At 37.8% G+C, this 27,339-nt stretch overlaps 1 protein-coding gene across 8 annotated transcripts in view; it reads left to right on the plus strand.

Moving 5' to 3' along the window:
• Nucleotides 1–27,339, plus strand: part of LOC131050876 (uncharacterized) — a 149,784-nt gene that overhangs the window by 8,208 nt on the left and 114,237 nt on the right. For 5 of the 8 annotated variants that reach the window (XM_059213914.1, XM_059213915.1, XM_059213916.1 and 2 more), the window contains exons 3-4: nucleotides 20,782–20,865; nucleotides 21,517–21,642. In XM_059213914.1, the coding sequence (XP_059069897.1) occupies nucleotides 20,782–20,865; nucleotides 21,517–21,642 (210 nt within the window). The remainder of the gene's footprint in view (nucleotides 1–20,781; nucleotides 20,866–21,516; nucleotides 21,643–27,339) is intronic. The other 3 variants (XM_059213913.1, XM_057985173.2, XM_059213912.1) reach the window with 3 other exon arrangements.

Genomic DNA, 27,339 nt, shown 5'->3' on the forward strand with positions numbered 1-27,339 from the left:
CTCTCTCAAGCTTTCTATTCTTTTCCACTTCTTCTCTAAGCTTGTCCTTCAATGCCTCAAATGTGTCGGTGGCATCTTCTAAAGTCTGCTCTGCTGTGGATGGTCCTAACTCAATAGTCTGTATATCATAATTCTCTGCTAGGATCTCACCCTCGTATTTATCTGCTGCCGGTGTAGCTATCTGCAGTTTTCTAGATCCAGTCTCATCTCGAATCATCTTGGACATCTTTGTAGCCTTCTTCTTCTCTGTTATCACATGTGAACGTCCAACAAGGCTCTCTAAATCAATTGCATTGTCCTCGTCCTCTACTACGATCACCTTGGTCAATCTTTCCTTCAACCAATCTGGGATATTCGATCTTGTCTCTTGAACTTGAATTTCTTTATGTACTATTTCTTCTTGTCTGGGAGGAGATGTTATTTCATTATCTTCTTCTAAATCATAGTCTTGGAGAGATCCATCTGATGAAACATGCTGTGCCTGTCCTTCCTCCTGCCTGTCATTCTGTACCATCAACTCCATGGACTCTTCCACTCGAATTGTTCTATCCTCTGGTCGGGAAGAAGTACCTAGTGTTTGATCTTTGTTGGCACCTTGCTTTTTCTTGGAAGGCTCTTTCTTTTCTGATCTTTCCTTTCTCTTCGAACCTCTCGGATGGAGATTGCCCTCACTGGCACATCGAAGGTTACCTTCACCTGAATTCCTAGGATTAGGATTGCCTTCACTCACGCTTGCTCCACCTTTGGTTGGTTTCTCTTCCAAAGTAAAAGACATAGCTATGCCTTGTTCTCTCAACTTCTGATGCTGAACGTCTACCCATCTACGAGTACAAGACAAAACTGGTGCCATCAAATCATCTAAATCCACGGCCTCGGGCTCATTCCAATCCAACCTTATTGTTTTGCTTTCTCTATCATAGGAAGACTGGATGTGCCTGCCATTGTCCTGAGCTTGGTCGGCCACTCTGTAAATCCTGCATTTCCTGATGAAATCCAAAGGTAATCTAGAATGTATCTTTCGTTTCACTTCAAGATCATCTAGGAGGTTCATCATAAAATCTTCAATTTGGTGCTCATGTTTAAATCTTCTACCGACTGTCTCCTCTAAATGTCCATGTGGATCAAAACTATTTCTCCAAGCAAAAGATGAAAAAGAATACAAGGCTAACTCCTTCTCTGCGTCATCCATGGCTAAGACATTAGGACATACCTCAACTGAATTACCCAAAATAATAGGTACCTGAACTCCATTCTGATGTCTGTGTCTGAATGCCTTCACATACGCTGCCAACTGCCTTGTTACCTCAAGTAACACAATTCTGTCTGTCGGATACCTCGGCAACATGTATGGAGGTAAAGGACATCCATGCGCTCTAATGTAAGTGAACTTGGGAAACTGAATGAACCAAGCACCGTACCTCTTGATGAATTCCTGGGCATCCTGAGATAACCTGTTGTGAATCCCTCCTTGCAACGTCCTTGTGATGTTCATCGTGAAGGTATCATTAACTAACTTGTAGTTTTTCCCTGGCGGATGATGCAAGTAGGCATAGGAATCACAAGCTCTGACCTCGCCGGGTCCTCTTCCAATCATTCCTCTGTGAGGTAGTCCTGCGTACTCAACACTCCTGATCAAAGCATAGATGACGTATGAACTCATGTGGAAGGACTTAGTAGCCCTGAGTCTCCTTAACTGTACGTCTAAGTAATGGCTAATTATCCTAGCCCAATGTATCGTACCCTTTCCTTGAACAATCACCTGGATGAAGTAAAACATCCACTTCTCAAAATAGAAGGCATGAGGTGCTCCTGTAACTCTGTTGAGCATAGTAATCAAATCTCTGTACTCCTCCTGGAAATCAATCCTGTGTGGTGTGTTCGGTACCTTGCTTAGACGGGGACGACTCTTGAGTAGCCAGTTCTTATTGATTATGCTTAAGCAAGCATCTGGATCATCATCGTACACTGATCTGGCTCCTTCAATGCTCTTGTATATCATGTCCCTGTGCTTTGGAAGATGGAAAGCTTCACTTATAGCTTCCTCTGAAAGGTACGCCAAAGTGTTTCCCTCATTGGACACAATTGTCCTGGACTGTGGATTGTAGTGACGGGCACACTCGATCATCAACTCGTGGCACTGAATAGCTGGAGGAAAACCGGCCGCCTTAATGATGCCACTCTCTATTATTCTCCGGGCGACAGGTGATGGCTTGCCAATGTAAGGGACCTCTCGAAACTTCTTCGTGCTAAAGTTCCCCAAGTTTGTATCTCCAATGTTGCTCCACTTCGACACGATCTTGGTCTCCACCTCTTGGGTCTTCTGATCTTCTTTCATGAGAGCTGAGCGGCTAGTGGATGCTCCCGCCTTCGGGGTCGCCATACCTACACAACATTTCAATATAAGGACTAGATTTTGCAATGAATAACGTTGATTAGAGAGAGAATTTTTTTTTAGGAAACGTCATGATAAGTCTCTAGAGTTATCATTTCCTAAAAAGCAACGATTGAGCTTAGAAATTCAAAAATTCAAAATTCCAAAACTTAAAATATGACGATGAATGAATAAAACAATAAAATCAAATCGCCATACCTCAATAGAGAGCTAACTCTAGAATGCAAAAAGGAAAAGATCGCCTAGGCAAAATTGAGGTATAAATAGTCTTCAATGTTATCTCCTCAAGAAAATCCACTTCGCCACCCTTGGATTAAACGCGATCCTCAATTGCACCTCTGACAATTCGCTCAAATGGACCTTCAAGTTCGCCCAAACAAATCTTCCAAGTCTCGCCCCTTTGACGTGGTCTTCGATCCTTGGCAAATTCGCTCCAATGAAGTCTTCAAATATCGCACCACCCTTTGATAGACTAGCGCCACCTTTGGATTAAATTCGCACCACACATGAAATACTTCGCACTATCTTCGCTTCTCCTTAATTCGCATGAAGGATAAAAATAATGATATGACAATAATAGTTCTCACCCTCCATATATAGCGCTTGCATTGCATTCATCCCTTAGGCCGACTTGAGGATATAAAACAATTTTTTAATGATTTTAAATGAAATAACAAGGCCGACCTCCCTTAAATGAGCGCTCCATGCGATTTTTTATTAATTAATTAATTAATTATTAAATGCCTTACGTTTTTTAATTTGCAAATTTCGATTCTAATAAAGGCAAAATAATTAATAAATGTTCAACGCCGTATTAAATGCCAAATTAAATAGGATTTTCAATTTTTTATCGATTTTAGCATTTAAGGAAATTCGAATTGTCTATTTGGCGCCAAAATTATGAAAATGAAAGGGACGTACCTCATCGCCCTGGTCCCTTGGAGAGGGACAGGAGCGATCCATGATTTGGTCGTGATTTTTGCATTTTTTTTTACGTTCAACTCCTTCATCTCCACGTTCAATATCGATCATTTTAATGGGTCCTCTGAATTAGATCATCTTGCATTCATTCATGGGTGCCTTTTGGATGTTTATCGCCCTGGTCCCTTGGAGAGGGACAGGAGCGATCTCCATATTTTCACGTTCACTATGCATCTTCGACCTTTGATCTTTCATTGTAGAGTGAATAACATCCTGGCTCGTTCCTTCTACGCTCGTTCCATTCGTTTGTATGAGGTGTTTGGACGTTTAAAGGGATCATCGCCCTTGTCCCTTGGAGAGGGACAGGAGCGATCCATGTCTTTCTCTCTAATCTTGGCAACTTTTAACTTCAATCTTCGTTGTGATGTCTTCCGAACGCCGTCCCTCACCTTGTCCATCCTTGCCTTGCCTTGACTTTGAAGGAATATGAGTGTTTTTGATGGGATCGCCTTGGTCCTTGTCCAAAGGACAGGAGCGATGTGAGTCTTTTAGCCTGACTAGCAACGTTTGGACGTTCAAAACTCTTGCATATTATCTTCAAAGAACGCCTTGGACCTTGTATAACCTTGTGAAGTCTTAACTTAGTTTGAACTTGAAGCAAAATAAAGAGTCCAAAGCAAATCGCCCTGGTCCCTTGGAGAGGGACAGGAGCGATATGGTCTCCATGTTCAAAATGATGATCATTTTACGTTCAAAATCTCTATATACCATCTTCAAAAGGCACCATGGACCTTCTAAGACCCTGCAAAATCTTGTCCTTACGTAAAACTTGCATGAAGTGGCCAATATATCCAACATTGCCCTGGTCCCTTCCTGAGGGACAGGAGCGATCTAGGTCTTAGAGTGCAAATCTCTCCATTATAACGATCTTCGAGTGCCTGTGCTTGATGAAGACGCCTTGAAATGTCCTTTGCCACCTTGTCTTGACTTGGATCGGCTTCAAACTTGAGTGAAAAGCAATATATTCACTATATCGCCCTGGTCCCTTGGAGAGGGACAGGAGCGATCCTCCTTTCGTGGCTCTTATCTCACTTTGTCAGGTTCTAAATTTATATTCAACGGACTCGTCATACTCCACTCCATTCGTCCATGCCTTAACATTGCTTGTAACTTAGCCAGAAAATCATTTATACCAAAAATCGCTCTGGTCCCTTCCTGAGGGACAGGAGCGAACTAGGCCTTTTGGGACCCCTGTGGACGTTTTAAAATCTTCAATTTGTATTCAATGAGTTCATCTCATGCTTTCTCTTGCTTTTGAATGTAAACTTGCCTTGGTTTTTGCCTGGATTTTGCCTAATGAAGGACATCGCTCTGGTCCCTTGGAGAGGGACAGGAGCTATAAGGTACTTCGCCCTGGTCCCTTCCTTAGGGACAGGAGCGAACTTTGCATTGTGGACCATTCTCCTCCATTTTTGCATCTCAAATTATATTCATTTGGTAAAGCATCTCCCTTTGGACGTCTTCAAATCATCGAGTCGTCGAAATCTCGCAAGGACAAGGCAAAATTTGATTTGTAGCTCCGGTCCTTCACTGAGGGACAGGAGCGATTTTCCTCCTGGAGGCATTTCTGTGCTCATGAAAATCTTCAATTTATATTCAATGGAAAGATCTCGTTGTTCTCCATCACTTCCAACTCGAAACTTGTCTGGGCCCTGCAGGAATAATGAGATATTTGAAAACAAGCTCCCGTCCTTCACTGAGGGACGAGCGATTTTGCTCCTACAGGCCAAAATAACATGATTTTTCACATTTTAACACTTCACAAGGCAAAAACAAATCAATTCCAATGCCCAGGATCAAAAATCAAAAAGGTCAAAAATTTGGTCAAAATATTCAATCGGACAAAAATTCACATTTGGCTCTCAACACTTAGACAAATTTAAGCTCTGCATCAACATTCCAATTGAACATTAGACCATTCTGGCGAATTCATTGCATTCAAAATTTGCATCCTAGAAAAGGAAGCTCCAAAAGCTCTCAAAAACGACTGGATTTTGGCCTGAAAAGACAAAATAAAAACCCTAAGGCTTGACCCTAAATCCAGACAACTGACTAACAAAATCCTAAAAACGAAAGCAAAAACGAACGAAAACAAGCGAAAAGAGGGGGTCCCCATTTGCGATGGGGCGATGTGTGAAATGGTCACAACAATAACATGGAAGTGTTGCTGACCCAAAGATGTGTATAGGTGAAACCTCCTAACAAAAATAGATATTTTGTATAGACTCAGGTTGTGTGTGGGCGTGCTGACCTAGTGGATTACCAATAGCTGCAATAGTTGAGTTAGGGGTGTCATGCTTTGTGGGTGGTTCGAGTTTCACCTTGCGTTGCTTCTGACTTCTATGTTCCACAATTTCCTATGCATTGTTTCTCCTTGATGCCCTATAATGGCTCCCAAAATGCTTGCAAATTGAAGATGAAAAATAACGTAAGTTAGATCCTTAGCTAATTCAGATAGGCAATAAATGCCGGCTCTAGAAGGGTTTTGTCTTCCCTGATTACTTTTTGTTGGGGTTTTCATCCCAAAAGAAGTTCTAAATTGCAAAGAATAAGCTTAGAGTTAGAATAATAATGATATTTGATGCTCTTTGGAAGATCTTTGTGACTTTTTAAATACCTGTTGGCTAAGTCACAGAATACGGTGATTTTCATGGGTGAGGTTCGAATTTAATCGAATTTCAAACTTTTATTAAAAAATCGTTTAAATTCGTCCATAAATTTGGCAACTGCTAGGTCACGGGTGTCTGCAGAAACGTTTGTGTAAAATTCGTATGGCAGAAACGTTAGCATTTTTTAGGGTATATCTGTCGAGGTTTTGACGGATTTCTCAGAGGTTTGAAGGTCGTCGAATACTCCCCCGCTCAGCCACGTCTGTCCGTTTTGAGGGTTTTTTGCTCTTTTTGTTTGTTGCGTGACTGAAGGTATATGTTCGTGCCCGCCATTGAAGCTATTTTTTCGTGCTTTGTGAGTGTGAACCCCTGCCCCGTCGCCGTTGTTTCCCATGCAGTGCCGCCATCGAAGCTCTTTGTCCCTCGTAGACTCGACTGGTAATGCCTTCAATGCAAGAAGGCATATTTGTTAATTTTAGTACTTTCAGATTAGATAACACTCAGAAAATCAGAATTTGTTTCTAACTAGGTTTAATTAGACTTATTGATTTTCAGATTTAAGCATAGTAAGAAATGAATGCATAAGACAAGACAAAGATACCCTGGGAAAACCTCCTAAGAGGAAAAACCCAGCCAGAAAAGATCCTCAGATCTGATTATGGTTTTGATTCAATTGATAGTTACACATTTATCTGGAGTATAGAAGTTGCAGTCATAGAGAAGATGCTACAGAGGACTACACAACTAGCTTGCTGGCAGTGATCATGATTTCCAGCCCTTCTACCTTGTCTTGCTGTGCATAACAAGAGTTAACTTCACCTTCCCACTAGTTTACTGTCCTTTGCTTGAGCCTTTAATGGAGATCACTGGTTCAATGATAGCTTTGTTGTCTGCTGTGATCTAATTGGTGATCTGCTGCACATAAATGGAGTTCGCTGCCACCTAACTGGTAATCTGCTGTGTACAGATGGAGTTCGCTGTGATCTGCTGTGCATGAATGAAGTTTGCTGCTGTTCACAAAGAAGTTCGCTATGTTCTGCTACTTACAAAAGGAGTTCGCTTATCTTGCATTTGTATTTCGCATTTTACTTGAGCTACATTGATTGATATTGTGAGGAGTGTATGCTTTATTTATAGGAGAGCAAACCCCCTAATCAAGTCGGCTTTACCCTTTTAATTTGCAAGTTAATTTATTTAATTTCTTTTGATGTAGAGGATAGGGTCAGCCCTATCAAGGTGTAGCGTGGAGACCTTTTAGAGTAGGCGAAAGGTATAGGGCTTGGCCCTATGAATTGGAGAAGGGGCTGGCCCGCTTAAGCGGATTCCAATGTTGCCCAAGGCAATTGGAATCCGCTAGGCCCTAATTATAAACAACAATATTAAATTTACTTTTGTGATTTTGGTTCTTCAGATTTCATATTAAATGTATGTCATTTTAATTATTAATATTAAATAGATTAAAGTTTCATATTAAATTTATGTCATTTTGATATTCTTATTATTATTAAATAGATTTAGATTTATTGATTATATTAGCATTTTTATTTTAAATAAAAATATTATATATTTAAGTTAATATTTCACATTAAATGTATGTTATTTTAATTTACTTATTAATATTAAATAGATTAAAGATTTCATATTATATATATGTTATTTTAATTTACTCATTATTATTAAATAGATTAAAATTTATTTATTGTTTTATCATTTTAATTTATATTGAATAAAAATATTAAATATTTAAAAATAATAGTAATTTATATAAGGCGAATTTATGTCAAACTACTCGAACTCGAATTCAAACACGGTGACATAGGTCACAGGGTCTGCAATTGTTGGGTCGCGGGTGATGTCTCCTTAAACTTTACCAACCCAGTTTTAGCATATTTCTTGATAATATATAATTTTTCGGAAGTTTAAGTATGTGCACATTATATATATCCATTTTGTGCATATTATATATATCACTTTATGAACCCACTTAATTTTCCCTAATGGCAAGCAGGATGCTAGGCTTGACACCTTGCATTTGCTATAAAATTTGTGAAATATTATCAAGAATTCCATTTTGTGCATATTATATAATCAAGAAATCCCTTTTGTGCATATTATATATATTATACATATATTTAAAAATAAACAAAATTATATAAGGCGAATTTTATCCGATTTTTTTTTTTTTTCCAATTTTTCCAGGTCGAATTTCATCCAAATTTCATGGCTATTGAATTCGAATTCGAACCTTGTGACTTAGCTTGTTTGTGTTTTAAGTTCCTAGTAGCCAACTTGTCTTGATATTAAATTATTTTGGTGCCGACTAGTAAAACAGACACACACACATTATTTGGCTAGTGTTTAAAAACACTTAACGAATTAAATGGCAGATGAGGCACAAAGGACATGAGGGACACGACAATCCTCTGACTCCAAACATTGCTTGCCCTCAAGTGTAATGTCCCCTTTTAGGATTACCATATAATTTACCCTAGAATCACAAATTCAAATAAACACGAAACATATTATAGTTACAAATATAACTTTACCCTAAAAGATGTAAAACAAAATACCTCTTTATTAAGATCCTGCAATCATGTTAGACAAATATTGAAGATGCAATTCATAAGATCAACCATTACTAGGGTTTTAGAGCATATATCCATAATCATTTTAATTGTATAACATATCTAATTTGTTATTAGGGTTCAACCATAATGGAGTTTGGATAAGGAGACATGATAGGGTGTCCAAGAGATCCTCTACCCTAGGCCCAAGAGTGGATAAACCATCCCTCTTGGCCTCATGTGGCCTTTCGCCATCGCATATGAGGTGGTGTACCTAGTGAGGAATCCTATAACCGTTCCCAGTCATCATGCCATCCTTATTCTCCTCCCTATGAATGGGCTCCTCAATCCAATGGTCAACTATGGTAGAGGGTTTGAGGCAAAACTACAATAGGGTGTTTGGAACATCCTTCCCTTCTAAGTCCAAGGATAGGGCACTCATTGCACCCCCTTAGCCTCATGGGACTATTAGTCACCACAATGAGGTGGCGTGCTTAGAAGAGGACCTCATAACTATTTCCCCTCCTTGTATTCCGTCATTCTCTCTATCATGGTTGTCTGTAGCATTTAACGGATATACAAAGAATTACACATTATTGTCTACATTCCATATATAAGGGATCATATAATAATATAATATTAGATTACATCCATATTATTCATATGTGAATAGGTATATATATAGAATCACATTTAATTGCCCACCTCCAAATCACGAGTATAATACTTAATGATTGTATGCCTGAATCTGGCTGCCTTGTATTAGATCTCTTCTTGTTCAATGCCTCTTCCATCCCTTTACGATGAAGTGCTCCTTTATATTGCTTTCAATTAGAAGAGAGGGGTTATGCCCCTTCTTGCGGTCATGACCCCTTTCAAGAGAGGTGCCCTTTCACATTGTCCCTATAACTAATTGTTGTTTGTAAACGTTAAGTTGCCCGTCTTAATGAAATGATCTCTTAACAACATCTTGATGAAGTCGTTTCTCAATTATAGCAATTTAGGTGAGCTCGTTGCCTTAGGAGTTCTCTCTTCAACCATAAACAGATTGCTGCCTTGGAGAATTCTCTCCTCAACCATTATCATTTGTATATACCATGTATACACTATTCTTTGTATCAATGTAGGGTCAGATTGATGTCTAGGTTCAATTTGAGTGTCTGAAAATTGTTAAGTCTTGAGACACGACAATTTTCTTTATTAAAGATGATATGCACATTTGTAGTTATGGCGGCGACATGACAGTCAACCCTTCCCAAAATTGCTTGTCCTCAAGCAATGTCAATTTTCATTTTTCAAATTGAACCATGAAGGTCCCAAACCAAACCTCGAAGATTTGTAATTTTTATTTGTAAAGGACTGATTTGGTTGACCCAATGTTTGCATAATATCATTGATAAGTTCTTTTTTTTTTGAAGAACTTCATAATTAAGGATATCACGTAATGTTTAATGAAGAGGTTTTCCCTGTACTTGACAATGAAACTTAGGGGTCTTATGAAGAGATTTCAAGTTGACATATTACAATTTTTTTTATTGTGGAGATTGGTTGTGTAATCTGTTTCTAGATCTTGAGGATGTAAGGATGCTGTAACTACTAGATTTGTTCCTCCACAAAGCTCCATTTGTTCATTGTCTCTTCTTTCCATTGGATACTCTTAAGATCTCCTTCATCATACCTTGTTTGGATTTTCTTTTGCTTCTTCTTTGGACATTGCCTCTATTTTACATATTTGGCTTCCCTTTCTGCATGTGCCCTGGTTCCCAATTTTTCTTTGCACTTGTAACACAATTTTTTTTAAGGTCCCTCTAGTTACATTTATGTCCAAGCATTGATGGTTCTTTTCACTTGAAACACAACTTTTTCTCTCGGTTTTCTCTTTGGTTACATACATGTCCAGGTTCCCATCTTCCCTTGCAATCATAGCATAGGCCTTTCCTTTGGAGTTCTACCTGGCCATTCCTAGAAAGAAATGGTCTTTAATGCTTGTCCTTCTCATAGAAGTGCTTATCTTTTGATAATACCTTATTAGAGTGATCCCTTTCCTTTGTTTGGTGCTATCAAGCTGAGTGGCTTTTAGGAATGCCTCTTGGAGTGTGGTAGGGTCAAAGGCGCTTACTAGTCTAGGAATGTTATCCGACAATCCCTCTCTATATAAGTAGGTGAGCCTTTCCTCGAATATTTTGTGTACCATGTACCATAACTGCTAGTCTTTGGAATTTTGTCACATAATCTTCAAGGGTTCCTTCTTGCCTTATTCTCGTTAATTCTTTGAAGTATCTTTGGGGATGTTTTGTAATGTTCCCATTTTTGCGCCTTCCTAAGCATTAGTTATTTTCAAAGGTTAGCCTGTTATCAGTGGTGTCCGTAGGATAATGTGGTGATTAGGGGCCCCTTTGAGGGCGATTCAGGGTTATTTAGCTGACCCTTTGGGTGTCTATTTTAGTACTCTCGATCTTAGTGCATTGGTTTATTTGCGGTTTGCCTTCCAGAGCTCTTTCAAGCTCCATTTATACACACTATTTTTAGTAAGTCACTTGGACGTTTGGGTCCATACTATTTATGGTAAGTCATTTGGATGGCCAGAGGACACCACGGTTATATCCGGAAAGTTGCTAGGATCAGTTGTTGGTTTGATATTTGGCGTTTAATGGAGTTTCATGATTTTATTTAATTAATTAAAGTCTAATCTAGCATTGACTTTAATATAATTAATTAAATTAAATATCTTTATGATTAAAGGGGATATTTGGGGTCAAGTGTGCATTTAATATATTAATGTCATAAAGTATTTATTTATTATGCCAAAGGGGATGCCAACTTTGGGAATGAAATTAAAGCAACAAAATCATTTAATATTTATTTTTAATGATAAAAGGAAAAACCAAATGAGGCGTTGCTTTTTGGTGTGCATATAAAAAAGCACACTTACTGCTTTTTCATTATTATTGATCATTTGCAAATTGTCAGAGCAAGGGTTTCCTGTTGAAGAACCAGACTTTTAAAAAGGAAAACTCTCAAGAGGAATAGCGCCTGCAAGTGCAAGACATCATCCAAGGGTATGTTGATATTCTCATCTAGAGATTATACTTGCACTTATTTGAATTTAGATTTACAAGGTTTGACATTTTACAGGGTTTATCAAGAATTCAGATATTGATTGAAGGCAGATTTGGGTGGTTTATGTGTAGGTTGGTAGAGTTGAACAATCCCTAGGGTTTGATAGGCAAATTTATAAAGTCTACAGGCAAGATAAAACCCTCATTTTTGCTCATATGTCTTAGGGCATTGCCTATATTGTTCTGGGTATCTTTGCATGTGAACCATAGTTGGGCGATGGAGATAGATATATAATATGTAGGTTTAAAGTGCTGCTTGAATTTATTTTGCAATTGCCAGACAAATATTGGGAGGCCTTTCTTTGTGTGTTATTGTAATTTGGAGCTGTATGCTAAATGAAGGACTGTTGATGAAGTCTATTTGATGTTGTAATCTGAATGGTCAGATCAGTGCATCACAATCCTTTTATAAGGTATTTGTATTGAAACTCATTATTTCAGCTGTTACAATTTCTGAGTCCTTTCTTTCTGCTGTTCACTAAGGTCAGAGCATTATGATTTTTATAGTTGTATACAACAGTAACAAAGTTTAAACTTTAAATATTCATTCATATGGTATGATTGCAAACTATCTGCCATAATGTCTCCTCAATTGTATGAAAGTCAAGATGAGTCATATGAAGGGAAAAAATGTTATGAAAGAATTAAACAAATTGAATAGATGATAATATTCAAAATCATTCATATTCAATTGCACTCCAAGTGTTTGACAAAGTAAAGAAACTGGTTGCACATTGGGGTGGGACACTTCATGTTTTTGGTCAAACCTCTCAATGAGTTTTTATGTGAAGGCGTCATAGGTCTTTATGCTTCAGTGGTTCTGGGTGACTAAGCCATGTTGCCACCACTCATGTGCAACCCCTTCTAGATGCAATATGGCAAATTTAATGGTGTCTTCTTCTAACATGGGGTTAAGAGATAAGTAGGTCTCTAGTTTTTGGATCCATGAATGGGCTGTGATTTTGCCGGATCCATCAAAGTTAGGGATGGTCAATTTACCTACTTTGTGTTGTACATTTTGATTAGTTTGATCACTCTCCCTTCTATGAATACTTTTTGTCCTGGCCTCACAATATACCGTGAAGGGAATGCTCCTCTTGACTTCAGGATCAAGCCTTTCATATGCTTCAACAAGTTCATTTAGATTAGGATTGGTTGTGTTAATCTCTTCATCTTCCCTCGACGATCCTTCCCTAGTTAAGAAGGGAGGTTGAGTTGTTCTTGGGGTTGATCCTAATGTAGTTCTATTGTCACTTTCAAATTGGCTAGGAGTGACGTCCCTCTCATTTCTCTGGTTGGATCAAAGAGTACTCATTGGTGGTGCTTATATTCTATAGGGTTTGGAGAAGGGCTTGAGTTGTTTGTTCATTTTTCTCCATAAAAGCCCTCAATTCATGTTCCATTCGTTTACTCCTTGTGTTGTCTTGGTTTGCGATTTTCGTCCTTTCCCTTTCTAAAGCCCTTAAACTCCTATGACTAAGTTTTATCAACTAGTGTCCGTCCCTCAGGCTGGCAGGAACGGTGCTTTGATACCACATTTAATGTCCCCTTTTAGGATTACCATATAATTTACCCTAGAACCACAAATTCAAATAAACGCGAAACATAATATAGTTAGAGATATAATTTTACCCTAAAACATGTAAAACAAAATACCTCCTTATTGAGATCCTGCAATCATGTTAGACAAATATTGAAGATGCAATCCATAAGATCAACCATTACTAGGGTTTTAGAGTATATATCCATAATCATTTAAATTGTGTAATGTCCCCTTTCTAGGCGACAGGAGATGAGCAGGGGTTGACCTATCATTCGAGTTTCTGTAGGTCAACCAAATGGTTAGGGGACTCATTTTGGGGGGCATAGAGCTTTGCAAGGGCTTTGTGAGCCATTTTGTACCTTTAGACGACAGTTCCTACTTTTTAGGGAGAACTGATAGTTGACTGGATGACCACTCGGGGGACCAGGGAGCAGAGTAGGATCCTTTTGAGCAGTTATAGGTGTTTGGAGGGAGGTTCCTATTTTTTAGGGTGAGTCTCTGCTTTTTAGGAGGAATTGTCAGTTGGCTTGCAGTTCTTAGGCAACATCAATGATCACAGTGCTTCAAACGAAATTCAAATCTAAGTCTCGGATTTCATTTTATAAATAAATAAGGAAATATATATTTTAATATTTCCTAAGTTATGGATTTAAATAAATTATATTAAGTTGGCCCCCTTTTTCCTAGGCGTTTGAGGCATAAAATGTTGCAATGAAAAGGGGAAAACATTATAATAGTAAAATATAATGCCTAAGGGGTCAATTTTTAAAGAAAGGCATAGATTTTATAAAAAATAATAAGTTGAAAATAAAGAAACCCTAAAAATGACGACCTAGGGTTTGGAGCTTTTTAAAAAGGCATTTGGAGGTCATTTTTCATCATTCTTTTGATCATTTTTTTTTATCTCTCATTTGAAGAATAGCAGCCCTGTGATCAGATTTGCAGCAAACAAGTGTTGTAGAACGAAAACTCTTCAATTCCAGGCAAGCTTGGATGAAACCCCAAGCCATATTTGAGAGGAATTCACTCAGAATACCTGATTGGGCTTCAAATATCAGTCTTTATCAGCATTTACAGACCTGTAATAGCAAGAAGATCACTTATTGGAGGCATTTGAATGCAACATTTATCATTTTTAAGCTCCATGTGGTCTTCCTAGTGCAAGCCATACACCATTGGAGGCACCTGGGGTGTCAAATAAATAATCCAGCAGCAAATAGGGTATGAAATTTGTTAGAAATTCATTGTCAGCAGTAGTAAACAGCAAATAAATCTTTTCTTCAGGTTTATTATGGCATATGTGATGGCTATCAGCAATTCAGTGTGGAAAATGGGTCAAATTCAGTGATCTTGCCTGGGAGCCTGAATGAATCAGCAGTAGATTTGTTCAGTTTGGCAATAATTGTTTTTGATAATTATAGGAGATGCAAATAAACCTCATTGGGGGTATTGGCACCATTGGGAGATTTCTGTATTGCCAAATTCACCACTTCTATCAATAAAAAGCACCTTTCCTGGCTAGTGTGGACTCCGGGTATGCTATGCACTATTCTGATTGCAACAAATTCAAATTTGGTATTGGTGTTTTGCTGTTATAGAAATCAGAATTCAGTATTTTATTTCAGTCATTGTTTATTGTATTCAATCTTCCAAATTGCTAAAATCCCTCAAAACACAAAAAATAAATAAATAAAAAGCATCAAAACATCAAAACATCCTTCCATTCGCTGGTCAAAGATATATTTCAAACTTAAACATCAGAAGGGAGGCAAAAATCCAGTTTGAGGATCTTACAAATCATATAACATCTAATTTTTTGTTAGGGTTCAACCATAATAGAGTCTGGATAAGAAGACATGATAGGGTGCTCAAGAGATCCTTTACCCGAGTCCCAAGAGTGGATATAACACCCCTCTTGGCTTCATGTGGCCTTTTGCCATCTCAGATGAGGTGGTGTACCCAATGAGGAATCCTATAACCGCTCCCCTTCATCATGCCATCCTTATTCTCCTCCCAATGAATGGGCTCCTTAATCCAATGGTCAACCATGGTAGAGGGTTTGAGGTGACACTACAATGGGATGTCTAGAACATCCTTCCCTTCTAAGCCCAAGGATGTGGCGCTCCTTGCACCCCCTCGGTCTCATGGGACTATTAGTTGCCACCATGAGGTGGTGTGCTTAGAAGAGGAACTCATAACTGTTTCCCCTCGTATTCCCTCACTTTCTCTATCATGGTTGTCTGCAGCATTTACAGATATTTGAAGAATTACACATTACTATGTACAGTCCATATTAGATTGCATCCATATTATTCATATGTGAATAGGTATATATATAGAATCACATCATATTGCCTACCACCAAATCATGAGTGTAATACTTAATATTTGTATACCTGAATCCGGTTGCCTTGTATCAGATCTCTTCTTGTTCGATGCCTCTCCCATTCCTTTCTAATGGAGTGTTCCTTCATATGGCCTTCGATTAGAAGAGAGGGGTTATGTCCCTTCTTGCTGTCATGACCCCTTTCAAGAGAGGTGCCCTTTCACATTGTCCCTTTAACTAATTGCTGGTTGTAAACGTTAGGTTGCTTGTCTTAATGTGAAGAGCACACGGTTATACTGAGAGTGGGGGCAAATCAGTATAACAACCAATTTAAACTTTTTCAGCTTCAATCACAAGTATATAACTTATCTCATTAGCATATTCATTGCATACCAACATTCATATGTGATTTAACTAATGAACACAAGTAGAACACAAGATATATACGTGGAAACCCTTACGGGAGAAAACCACAGCAAATTAATGCTTTTATAAATTTCTTCCTTTTACAATTTTCGTAGGCACCAACTTACTAGAGGCATCAACCCCTAAGTTTGTTTGTGAGCACCAACCCACTGGAAGCACAAACTCTCAAATCTGATTTTGTGAGCACTAATCCACTGCACTCACCAACCCACTGGAAGCACCAACTCCCACTTCAGAATTCGTGAGCAGTGAGCACCAACCCACTTCACATAAATCTGATTTTCCACCTTGACAATGTTGCTATAACAACGGATGATGGACATTACAATTTTTTCAGCTTCCTTCTTGTATTTTACTTCTTCATAAGTCTGCAACTATTTCTTTCACAACTGTACCTACTCTCAGTCACAAATCTGTATATCTTTCCTTCCATAAATCTGCCATGACTTCTTCAAAGCCTGCTATAAACTTATACTCTTCTCAATAAATCTGAATTATATATTTCTTTTATATCTTTCACTGCTGTAGTTTATCTGAATTAAATATATTTTGCTTGCTCTCTTACAACTCAACACTTACATCTCCTTTATTCAGCACAAACCCATGCCATATATATCCGCTTCTTTTCAATCCTCTAATCTGCTCTGTAGATGTTATAAACTCATTTTTAGGCACAACATACATCCAAAAACTCTCTTTTTCTGAATTATGATTTCAGAATTATATTCACATAATTCACACTATTATTAATTTAGTTTTCATTGCTGCTCATATAATCATAGAAATTAAATCGCTTCCTCCTCTTTTTTTTTTGATCACTTAGTGTATAGTAATATAAAATTGTAGATACTATAGACACCAACTCCGCGATCTTCAATTTGCCAGAAAAGCCTCTTCATGATCAATCCATAGTTGCGATCTGTCAAACCATCTGTCACGATAATGTTCATAACTATTAGTTATGCTTTATTATGACTTTACACACGTTTTTGTTTGTAACACATATAAACATGCTACTTATAACATTCTGTCTTTTTCATGTCAGTTCACATCCTCTTAACAAGTCGTGCTTTATCATATTTGTATGAACGTTGTTTAGACATTAACGTTCTGTGTAGTCAACCGTCTTGCTAACCGTATCGACCATATTGATCACAAAAAGTCAGCAACTTTCATGATCCCTGTCTTATCCATTCTTTCCTAAGCAATTACTCGGCCTTAGTGATTATGATCACCGCCTTTATAATAATTTCTGCCCTGTACTGCTGAGACTGTGTTACTCACTGTACCCGTGATTACTTTCGTATTCTAGGTGTTATATGTTACTGTATAATAATTGCTGCAATATAATAATTACCATAGCTGTGCACATATATTCTATCAGACTGTGTGAAAGTATAGACAATCTATACTTAGACCAGATGAACAATCTATTGCTGCAAATAATTACCTCACTGTCTTTGTATAATCATAGTATGATCAGAGATTATGTAGTGCTGTCTCTATATATGTTCTGCTGACTGTAGAATATTTATATCTGAGTCTTCGTGTAATGAACCCTTACTGCACCTGCCTTGCCTTCCTGGGATTAGGAACAATTTCGTCACTCCCAAAGCTTGGTAAGGGCAATAAATCGGATCTAGGGCTTCCTGCAATATTTAGACATTATGATGAACCCATGTCAGCAATGATATTAAATCAGTTACATGACTTCTGCATAAGAATAAACTTATTCGGAACGCTAGGGTAATGCTCCAGGCTTGCCTGCCCATCCAAACCCATCCCGTCTCTTAGGTCTCGTAGGGTTACTCGAGGATGGGCCCACTATGATCTTGGCCGGCACTCCCTTGTTCCGAATATGTTAACAAACAGGGAGCATAGAAAGATAATAAATGTTTACAGCAGACCTAGAATTAATAATTACAGAATTTGTGTTATTTAGCTATCATTTGTCCATCCTACTAATGGTGGAATTGATTCATCACAACTGGCTTAATTGCAGAATATGATTATTATCCATTAGCGTTCATTTCCTTTATTTATATTAATATACCTGTGAATATATAGATTATGGTTTATTCCCTTTTTATTTGTTACTAGAGTGCATTTTAATGATTTACTAACTAAACCTAATGTTGCAGGTTGCATATTAAGTGTGGGGGATAATTTCAATTTACTTTGATTGCTGTACTTTTGCTTATTATTGATACGAGTAATTCCATTGACAAAGAGTCTTTATTTATCGATCTACATTTGTGATTTTTAGCAATTAAACTGTACAGTTACATATATTATGTTCATTCCAGATGATTTTAAAAATAAGTTACAGGAAAATAGAAAGATTACATTTTTGCATATGAAGACACTTCACAGAGCGATAAGAAAACATGGTTGCATTTTGACACCCAGACGGACTAGCCTGGGAATGTACCCGACTGCCAGCGATGGGAAGGGGGGGAGGCTCTGTACGATTCAGATGCTGGTTCTTCATCGCTGGGAAGAACCAGCGTCTCCCCCTCCTCACCGTGTCAGCCTGATACAATCGCAGCCTATCCCGTAGGGTTCCATGCATAGTAATGAAACTGATATGATAATATTGCTGAGTAACAAAGATTACCTGTTTGCGGATTCTCCTGGCAATTTCCTGCTTTCCACCTGTTACTTTCCCGTGCTTTCCTTGGATGGTCGTGGTTTATACTTACCATGAACCGTGTGACCTTTTTGGAAAACATGGCATCTTTTACGAGTGGTTTTGGGAAAGGATACACCTTTCCATTCATGCTATTAGTTAAGGAAAAACATACTTAACCAACCACATAGACTTTATCAATTTGAAATAAAATACATTTAACTAATCGCATAAACTTTATTAATTCAAAAGTTGAAAATAATACATTGCGTGTAAATCTGATTCGGTTATGCGTTTGCTGTTTACACGGGAATATGACACTTCGCTGCTGACTGTAGAATATGTATATCTGAGTCTTCAATATGACATATATATATATATATACTGCAGTCTGGGTCTTATATATATATATATATTGTATGCTGAGTATTATGTGTATTACAAACAGATATATATAATGATTAATCATTAGTCTACTTCATACTTGCTGCTATGAGAAAGTGACAGGTCTTTGACATCAATGCCAATTTCTCTACAATCTTACCTTTGACACCAATGACAACTATTCCAACATAATGAAATCATCTCTTAACAATATCTTAATGAAGTTGTTTCTTTATTATAGAAATTTAGGTGAGATTGCTGCATTAAGGGGTTCTCTCTTCAACCATTAACAGATCGCTGCCTGAAAGAATTCTCTCCTCAACCATTATCATTCGTATATGTTGTGTATACACCATTGTAGACGGCGAATATGCCGCTCATGAATAAATGCGACTTGTTATGTTTTGTTAATAAGGGCAGTGTAATTAGTTATCGAGAGTTGGGTTGGTTGCCGATGGTTGGCAATCTTAACCAACTGCCTGGTACTATTTATATTGTTATTGTATGGGGAACAATTCATGTTGTTGATGTACCAAACTTACACATGGTAATAAAGAAACATCATTCTGCCATATGCTGTGTTAAATATTCATTTACTGTTATTCTGTTATGTTCCGTGTTCTGGTTCCTGTAAGAGAAAACTATTCCATTCAGCAGTAAACATTTTGGCATCATTGCTGATATGAACTCGGAGATCAGTATGACGGCGGGCGGTATGTATGCATAATGGGCTGATTGTATGAACAGCAAGTACGTGTAAATGAAAGTGACAACGAAGAAGTGGTGACAGCGCTGCTCCTCCTTGACACCCTTCAATAGAGATCCCAAAATCCTTGCAGACTGAAGATGAAAAATAACACATGTAAGGTCCTTAGCCGATTCAATTAAGCAATAAATGCAGGCTCTAGGAGGTGTTCTGTCCTACCTTGGCACTTCTTCTGGGGTTTTTGTCCCAGAAGAACTTCAAAATTGCAGAGAATAAGCTCAAAATAATAATGATATTTGATGCCGATGCCCTTTGGAAGACCTTTATATATATATATATATATATTAGGTGCAAAGGACATGAGGGACATGACATCCTCATCTGCAACATCATGGCTGTCTTTGTCCTGGTCCTCATCACCATCTTCTTGGCATTACCTGCCCAGCGATGATTCAAAACCTATTTTTTCTCTCACCATATGAATAATACTATAGAGGAACAAGAGCCATTATTGTCAACATTAAATAACAATAACATGTTAACAAAAAAGTGGAGTAATCCTAAATTCAGCAATTTAGCAAGACTACAAGTATTTTCAGAATCATATGCAATACAGTAGCTTTAATTGTCTTCTGACTGTTGGCATTATAAAATGGAAGAAAGTATTTCTGATGTTTGTTGTTAACTTTTTCTTTCACAAAACGTTGTACCATGTAATTCCCTACTCGTAATCTGCTTTTGGCTTACTAATTGTCTCCTCCAAAATTTTAACAACTTCCCCTATCCTGACTAATTGAGAAGTAGAATAAAAGCAACAATTCTTTGTTTGATCCAGTATATAGATGATTATTTGTCAGGATGGACATGCTAAAAAACTGTCATTTTAAGGTTTTATTCTTTATTTATTTATTGGCTGCTTTATTGATATATTTGTTTGGGGTTTGCTGTTGTTATTATTTTACTGTATGGTCTAGCTAACTAAATAATTCATTTGGTACATGGTTGAGATGATATATTTAATTTTTTCTATATCTGATGGATTAGCACTGTTGGTACTTTTTGTTTAAAGTTTGCTAACTGCCAGTTCTTGATTTTAAAGTAGGTATCACCTGATCAAGCACAATTGCTAGCAATGCTCGTTCAAGTGCTTGGGGCGCAGTGGTGCATTGAGGTTGGAGTTTACACTGTATGTATTCTCATAATTCAAAGATTCTAGTTGATTCTGGAAAGCATTTTGTACTTTCTAGTTGGCATTCAAAAGTCACTTGTTTTTAGCTTTTTAGCTTTTCTGATCTGCATTTGGATCCATACATTTAAGACTTTCCATCCACTCTTCATTATAATTTGGAGCAGACCTGTGTGATCATATGCTCTTCCCAATTCTTGCCATTTCCTTACTAAAGTATTATATGATTCTTCTTTCTGAACTGTTTTCTTATTTCTATCTTTTGGTTCTTTTACTTTTTAATAAATGTAAATTCCAAATTCATCCTGTCTCAGGAATTCATGAAGTGGGTTTTTATCCTTTTACATCCTTTGTTTGGTACAATGTTTCTTTTGTTTAATTCCTTTTTTCGTTGTGCTTATTATATTCCTTGTCTGGTATACGGATACTTTTCTTTGATCTATTATAGGAAGTTGAAGTTGAATCTTCCTATTTGCTAGTATAGAATTTTGGAAACTAATCTAGTTTTGAAACAGTATTGAAAATTAACTATAATCAACTTCAGAAGTGAAGAAAAAACTATGGACAATGTTATTATTGATAAAAGGGATTAACATATATTGTTACCCTGTTTTATTTATAGGATTGACCATGCTTGATATACTGTTGCAGGGATATTCATCTTTAGCTGTTGCCTTGGTGCTACCTGAGACAGGTCGTTTGGTAGCTTGTGAAAGAGATGCTAACTGTCTTGCCATGGCTAAAAGGTATTATCAACGTGCTGGTGTGTTGGGCAAGGTGATCATCACCATTTCACTTATACTAAACATTGTTGATATTGATTTCCATTGGTCATGTTATCTTTTATCAAATTGAATTGAAAGTTGGTTTGCTTCCAAATGATGATGCCCAGAACAAAGTTGCTTATTATTATTTTTTTGAAAAAATAAGCTTAAAGAAGTGCCTTTGCCCAAAATTTATGGAGTACATATTGACCTAAAAAGTTCACTTTTCTCCCATATACAAAAGCAGTACAACACAAAAAAAATGAAAATTTTGGAGAGACCGTAGATTCACCCAGATAACTTCCTAAAATTAGTTGGATCATGCATCCACATTCAATTAGACATAAGACCATATGAACATAGTTCAGAAAGATACTAGAAGAAACCAGTGGCAATGCATTCTGGTATCCTCATATGATCAACATGCTATGCAAACCAATCAGAGTGATCCAGAACAATCTTACAAGAATATTGAAGTCTGCAATAGCTTCCAAGAAACTAGAGTTCATCAAATTGGATACTGATAAAAGGCTGGACAGCAATACTGGTGAACCAACTACTAAGGCAGTGTCAGTGTCTGATACATATGTTCCTCTAGTGCTGCATGTTTTGCCATGCAAAATTGGTAATCACGAAATAAACCAAAGTTTGAAACTTTGCCCTTAGAATTTTCATAAACTCAAATATCTCAGCATCAAAAAGTCCTTGATGAAGAGCATAATCATTTCTTCCCTTTGTCAGGTTCTTCAAATTGTGTCTTCTTACTTCTTTGATTTTCTTATAAGTTCCTGAGTTTTGTCCTGAAGTTTCAGATTCAACCTAATCAGCAGTTAGTCCAGATCACATGAAATGTCCTATTATTTAAGTTCCCATCGTTGCTCTTAGGATAAAGTTAATCTTGCAATGCCTTTTAGAATTAGAGTTTTTTTAGTTTTTGTCAAATTTTATCTCTTCAAACAGATTTGCCATGGCTTCCTTCCTCCCGTCTATCTTATATTCTCCTCAAGAAATTTCAGCCTTCTTTGAAAGGTGATCTCTTCAATGCATTCTGAGTGATATTTTGCAGCCTCAATGTTTTAATATGTCTGAAAGCTGCTGCTTCTTTTCTCCATGTGCTTCTCTTTAATTATAGGCATTTCATCCTCTATAATACTGCCTCTAATAACCTTGCCTCCACTTCTCTGACTTTGAAAATGCGATAGAAGAACAACTTCAAAGCATAACTAATGCAGTCAAGCAAAAAATCTGCATCAGAGCCATCTTTAGTATACTGTTTGCCCCTTGAATGGGAATTTGATCACAGCAAAATCTTAATCAAACTTTCAACCATAATTAGAAAATTTGCTTATATGATCCTATATTTACCAGTGAAAAAATCACTACAGAAGTAAGAAATCGGAACTTATTCAGATGATAGATTTGTAAATTAGAAATTGTAAATAAGGGAATATCAAAAATGAATAACTTGTAAGTTATGTCTAAGTGAATTTAATGGACGAAAGTCTGTAGGGATTTTGGAAAGGTCAACAAACAATTGTAGTTTATTACATTTTGGTATCACATAATGGAAGGGCATTAGTGTTGATGCACATATTCCTTTGTGCTTGTGCTCATGCTTTATTCTCTAATACTTCTCCATATATGCTTTCTAATAGATGGAGCCACTGTTGAGTTGTGTGTTGTCATGTTCCCTTTTTGCAATAATTTGTGTTATCGACCAAATTGCCTATTTGTTAATTACCGCACTTCCTCGGCCCATTTTTTTTGTAGGTTATCCTCATCTCCCTCACTAATGTGTTGTGTTGGTTGAAAATTTTGTACACTCGGGAGGATGTGCAAAATTGTGATTTCAACCACAGCGTGTGAGTATAAAACTCTCCCAATTTAGGGAAGGCTCCCTCTTTTCTACTAATACTAAACAAATGCTTAATCTAATTCAGGTGATGTTGATGTGTGTTTTATGCACATAACATTTCAGAATAAAATACCAAGGTAATTTACTCTCTCTTGAACAAAATCATCTCAGATGCTAAGGATAAGATCAACTAAAATGATTCCAAGGTTTCTACATGTCAAGTCTTGACGAGTGGGTAACTCAATGGTCGATGTGAATTGCTGTGTTCACTTGGGGACTTATGCAAATGTTAGGATTATCTTCTTCGATCATGAAATATGCGGAATAGGTGTGCTGACAACTTAAGATTTATGAATGAAACTCCGGACTTAATTCTTACGAAAAAAAAGGGGGGCAAAAGGAATAGGGTTCAGGAAATCTATTCTAAGCCTAGGAATGTAGGAAATGATGAACAAATCTAGTGGAATCAAACTAGGAAAGGTCTCACAAACAGGTATTGACACAAGCTTAGTGCAATCGTCTAAGGTATACTTAAGGATTTTGAAGCTATTACCATCACACATTGACACCATCCAAGTTGATGCTTGTCAAAGGCTGCATAATAATTGAAGTTAAGCTTACTCAAATCTCCAGTTGACCGCACAAGGCGCCCTTACCAGCGGCAAGAGGCCAGTGGTATGGATTAAGGATTCCACACAAATATATTTAACAAATCTTTCACTCAATCTAACATACATGAAAATAAATTCTAATCTAAAATTCTAATCTAACTTGGAGGAATTGAGAACCATGAATGCAAAGAAAACACTTGAAGAGCAAAATCACCAACAATTGAACAATGATTATGATTCAAATAGCTGCAGCATATACCAACAATTCTACAAAAACTCTCTCTTACAAATGAGAGACAAGGAGGTATATATAGAGTCTCTTACAAAATGGATGGCCAAGATTGATACAAGATCAACGACCAAGATCATGCCAACAAAACCCTAGAATTGCCCTAATTAGGGTTTACATAAAAAATGGTGCCACCAACATATGGCCTAATAAAAAGATACCTGGTCATCAAATAGGGAATCTTCTAGAAGATTCCTCCCTGCATCTCTCTCTCTCCTAGCATACTCCAAGAATCTAGAGAATATAAAATCTAACTCCATGGAAATGCTAGGCAAGGTATCCTGCTACAAATCAATCAAGTCCAGTGAATCTGAGCAAGCATCCAAAGTATTCTCCCAATCTGGCATGAGCTTCTGCGAACTATGAACATGAATCAACAAAGAGACCAAGTCATCTATCTGACTCTTCTTCAAAGAGTCCAACTAGCAAACATACATAAACTTCATCTTGTCTCTTAATTCGGCTAATTGTAAACCATTAGCATCACTAACATCAACACCCAATAATTCCTCAATTGAGGCAAGGATCTTCATCGAAATGTCCTGAATCAATCCCTCCATCTCCATACAACTCAACTGGGCGTTCTCATAAGTTGATCTCTTCACGGCTAATGAACAATACCAGCCATGGAAATCATATATGTCTCCATTGTGCACAATGTTCTTGCTGACCAAGGTGGAATTAGGAATCTTTTTCAAAGCCTTGAGGCGTGGAATAGTCTTCTCTTGAATAGGCCGAAATTCTTCCCAAACTCCCTCCAAATACTGGATTCTAAACACGAGCCCTGTTGTCCTGCCATATGCTTGGACAAACTAAGTAAGGAAATCATCTACCTGTTTTCTTGCACTGTCAATCCACTTTTCCACCTCCGAATGTGTATCTCTCGTAGCTTCATAGTGTGAATATATTCCATGGTCAACTGCAATAGGGGAAATAAGGGTGGGATTCTCACGCCTTATCCCTGCAATATACTCTCTAAGTCTGATATTCTCTTCTCTGTACTTTTCTTTCTCTTCATTTTTTCTGTCTAACCTTGCGTCAATCGCCTTAAGGTTATCACCAACCTCTTGAAACTCTTGCTCTCTTGACGTACGGCCACGGGCAATTGAAGTAATCTAGCAATCCATAGGAGTAGCAATGTCCGCTGTCACGCCTGCAATAGGAACAACAACCTGCGCAATCCGCATTCCTGTCTCATCTCTAGCTATGTGCGACAAAATCTCAGCTCTCTTGGGTTCTTTCTCCTTAGCACTCCTAGCTAGGTAATCATCAATGTTATCCATAGGCTGTACCTCTATCATTTTCTTACTTTTCTCCATGCTTTTCATCAGCCAATCAGGAGTAGCGGCCATCTCCATACCATCATCTAGAGTCTAGACACATCTCTCGATCAAGCCCTCTCAATGCCGAGATAACATCATCATCATCATCATCATCATCATCATCAGGATTATTCCTGGTCAAATTGTATATCTCATTTCCCAAACTAACTTCCAAAAGGACAGTAGGGGATCCTGATTGAATCCCGACTGATCATCATTCTCATTTGGAGGTGCAGATGTCGTTGTGGCATGTAACTCCTGAATATTCTCTGGTAGTATCACTGTGTTGGAACATTGTTGGGTTTCCCTATTCTACTCTGTTATTTCAATCACCTTAATTGATGAGACACTGAGAGGTGGTGAAGGAATGATAGGTGGAGGAATGATAGTCTTTTGTTTCTTCTCCTTCACCTCCTCAATCTTCTTTCCTCTGGCCTTGACTCCTCCTGGCGTGTTCTTCCTTCTCTTGGGAGCTTGACCCTCTTCGTTTGCATGAATCCTGACATCACTGATAGTCCTCTGATCATCTTCGGAAGTAGACTCTTCCGGCTTTATTTTTTCATAAGTGAAGGGAACAACCATATCAACTAACTTATTCATTTTAATATCTACCCATGCATGAGAGAAACTCAAGACCTCTCTCATCAATATATTAAGATCAATCTCTTCTGATTCTGACCAATTAGGCAATAGGATTGCCTTCTTCATTTCACTCTTATACTGTGGATGCGTATGATCCTTGCCATCTAACACTTGATCAGGAATGAGGAAAAGTCCACACTTCCTCATAAAATCCACTGACATTCTGGACCGTATTTGTCTCTTCACTGCTTGCTTGTCCATCAGGTCGGCCCAATAATCTTCTATGTCTACTTTGTGGATGAACTTCTCTCCCCTGATCCTTGCAACTTTCTTATCGGGATCAAATCTTTCTCTTTTCTTGAAGGTTGTAGATCGATAGAATGCAAGCTCCTCACTTGCAGTGCTGGCGGCTAAGGCAAACTGGCAAACTCTGATGTCTTCTCAACTGAAATAGGGAATGTCATGCTTGTCCTATCCTTCTTTCTTTGAATGGCATCAAACTCTAGAAGCTGTCTCACCACTTCCAACAAGATCATTTTGTTGGATGGATACCTAGGAAGCCTGTAGGGTTCGGATTGAAACCCATGAATCCTAAGGTACGTGAAAGTGGGAAACTGAATATACCACGATCCATATTTCTCTATTAGCTCTGTTGCCTCCTTGAACAATCTTCTGTGGATTTTGCCTTGCAGCATCCGCGTGATATACATTGTGAATACATCATTCACTCTCTTATAATCTTCAATTCTATACATGTTCAGCTGGGGGTAGCATTCATGACTCCTTAATTGTCCTTGCCCATTCCCGACTTCACCTCTGCATGTCAATCCTTTGTATGAAACGAACCGTGCAAGCAGGTATACCAAGTAGGAAGTCATGGCGAATGACTTGGACCGCTCTACATTCCTCAGCTGAAAGTCCAAACTGTCACTTATGATCTTAGACCAATTTACCAATGTCCCTCTAAGACAATCCTGGATGAAATAGAACATCCATCCATCGAATATTGCACCCTGCGGCATCCCCATCACTCTATTGAGCAGGAATACTA

This window comes from Cryptomeria japonica, chromosome 11 (genome assembly GCF_030272615.1).
Source record: "Cryptomeria japonica chromosome 11, Sugi_1.0, whole genome shotgun sequence".
In the NCBI taxonomy this organism is placed as follows: domain Eukaryota; kingdom Viridiplantae; phylum Streptophyta; class Pinopsida; order Cupressales; family Cupressaceae; genus Cryptomeria; species Cryptomeria japonica.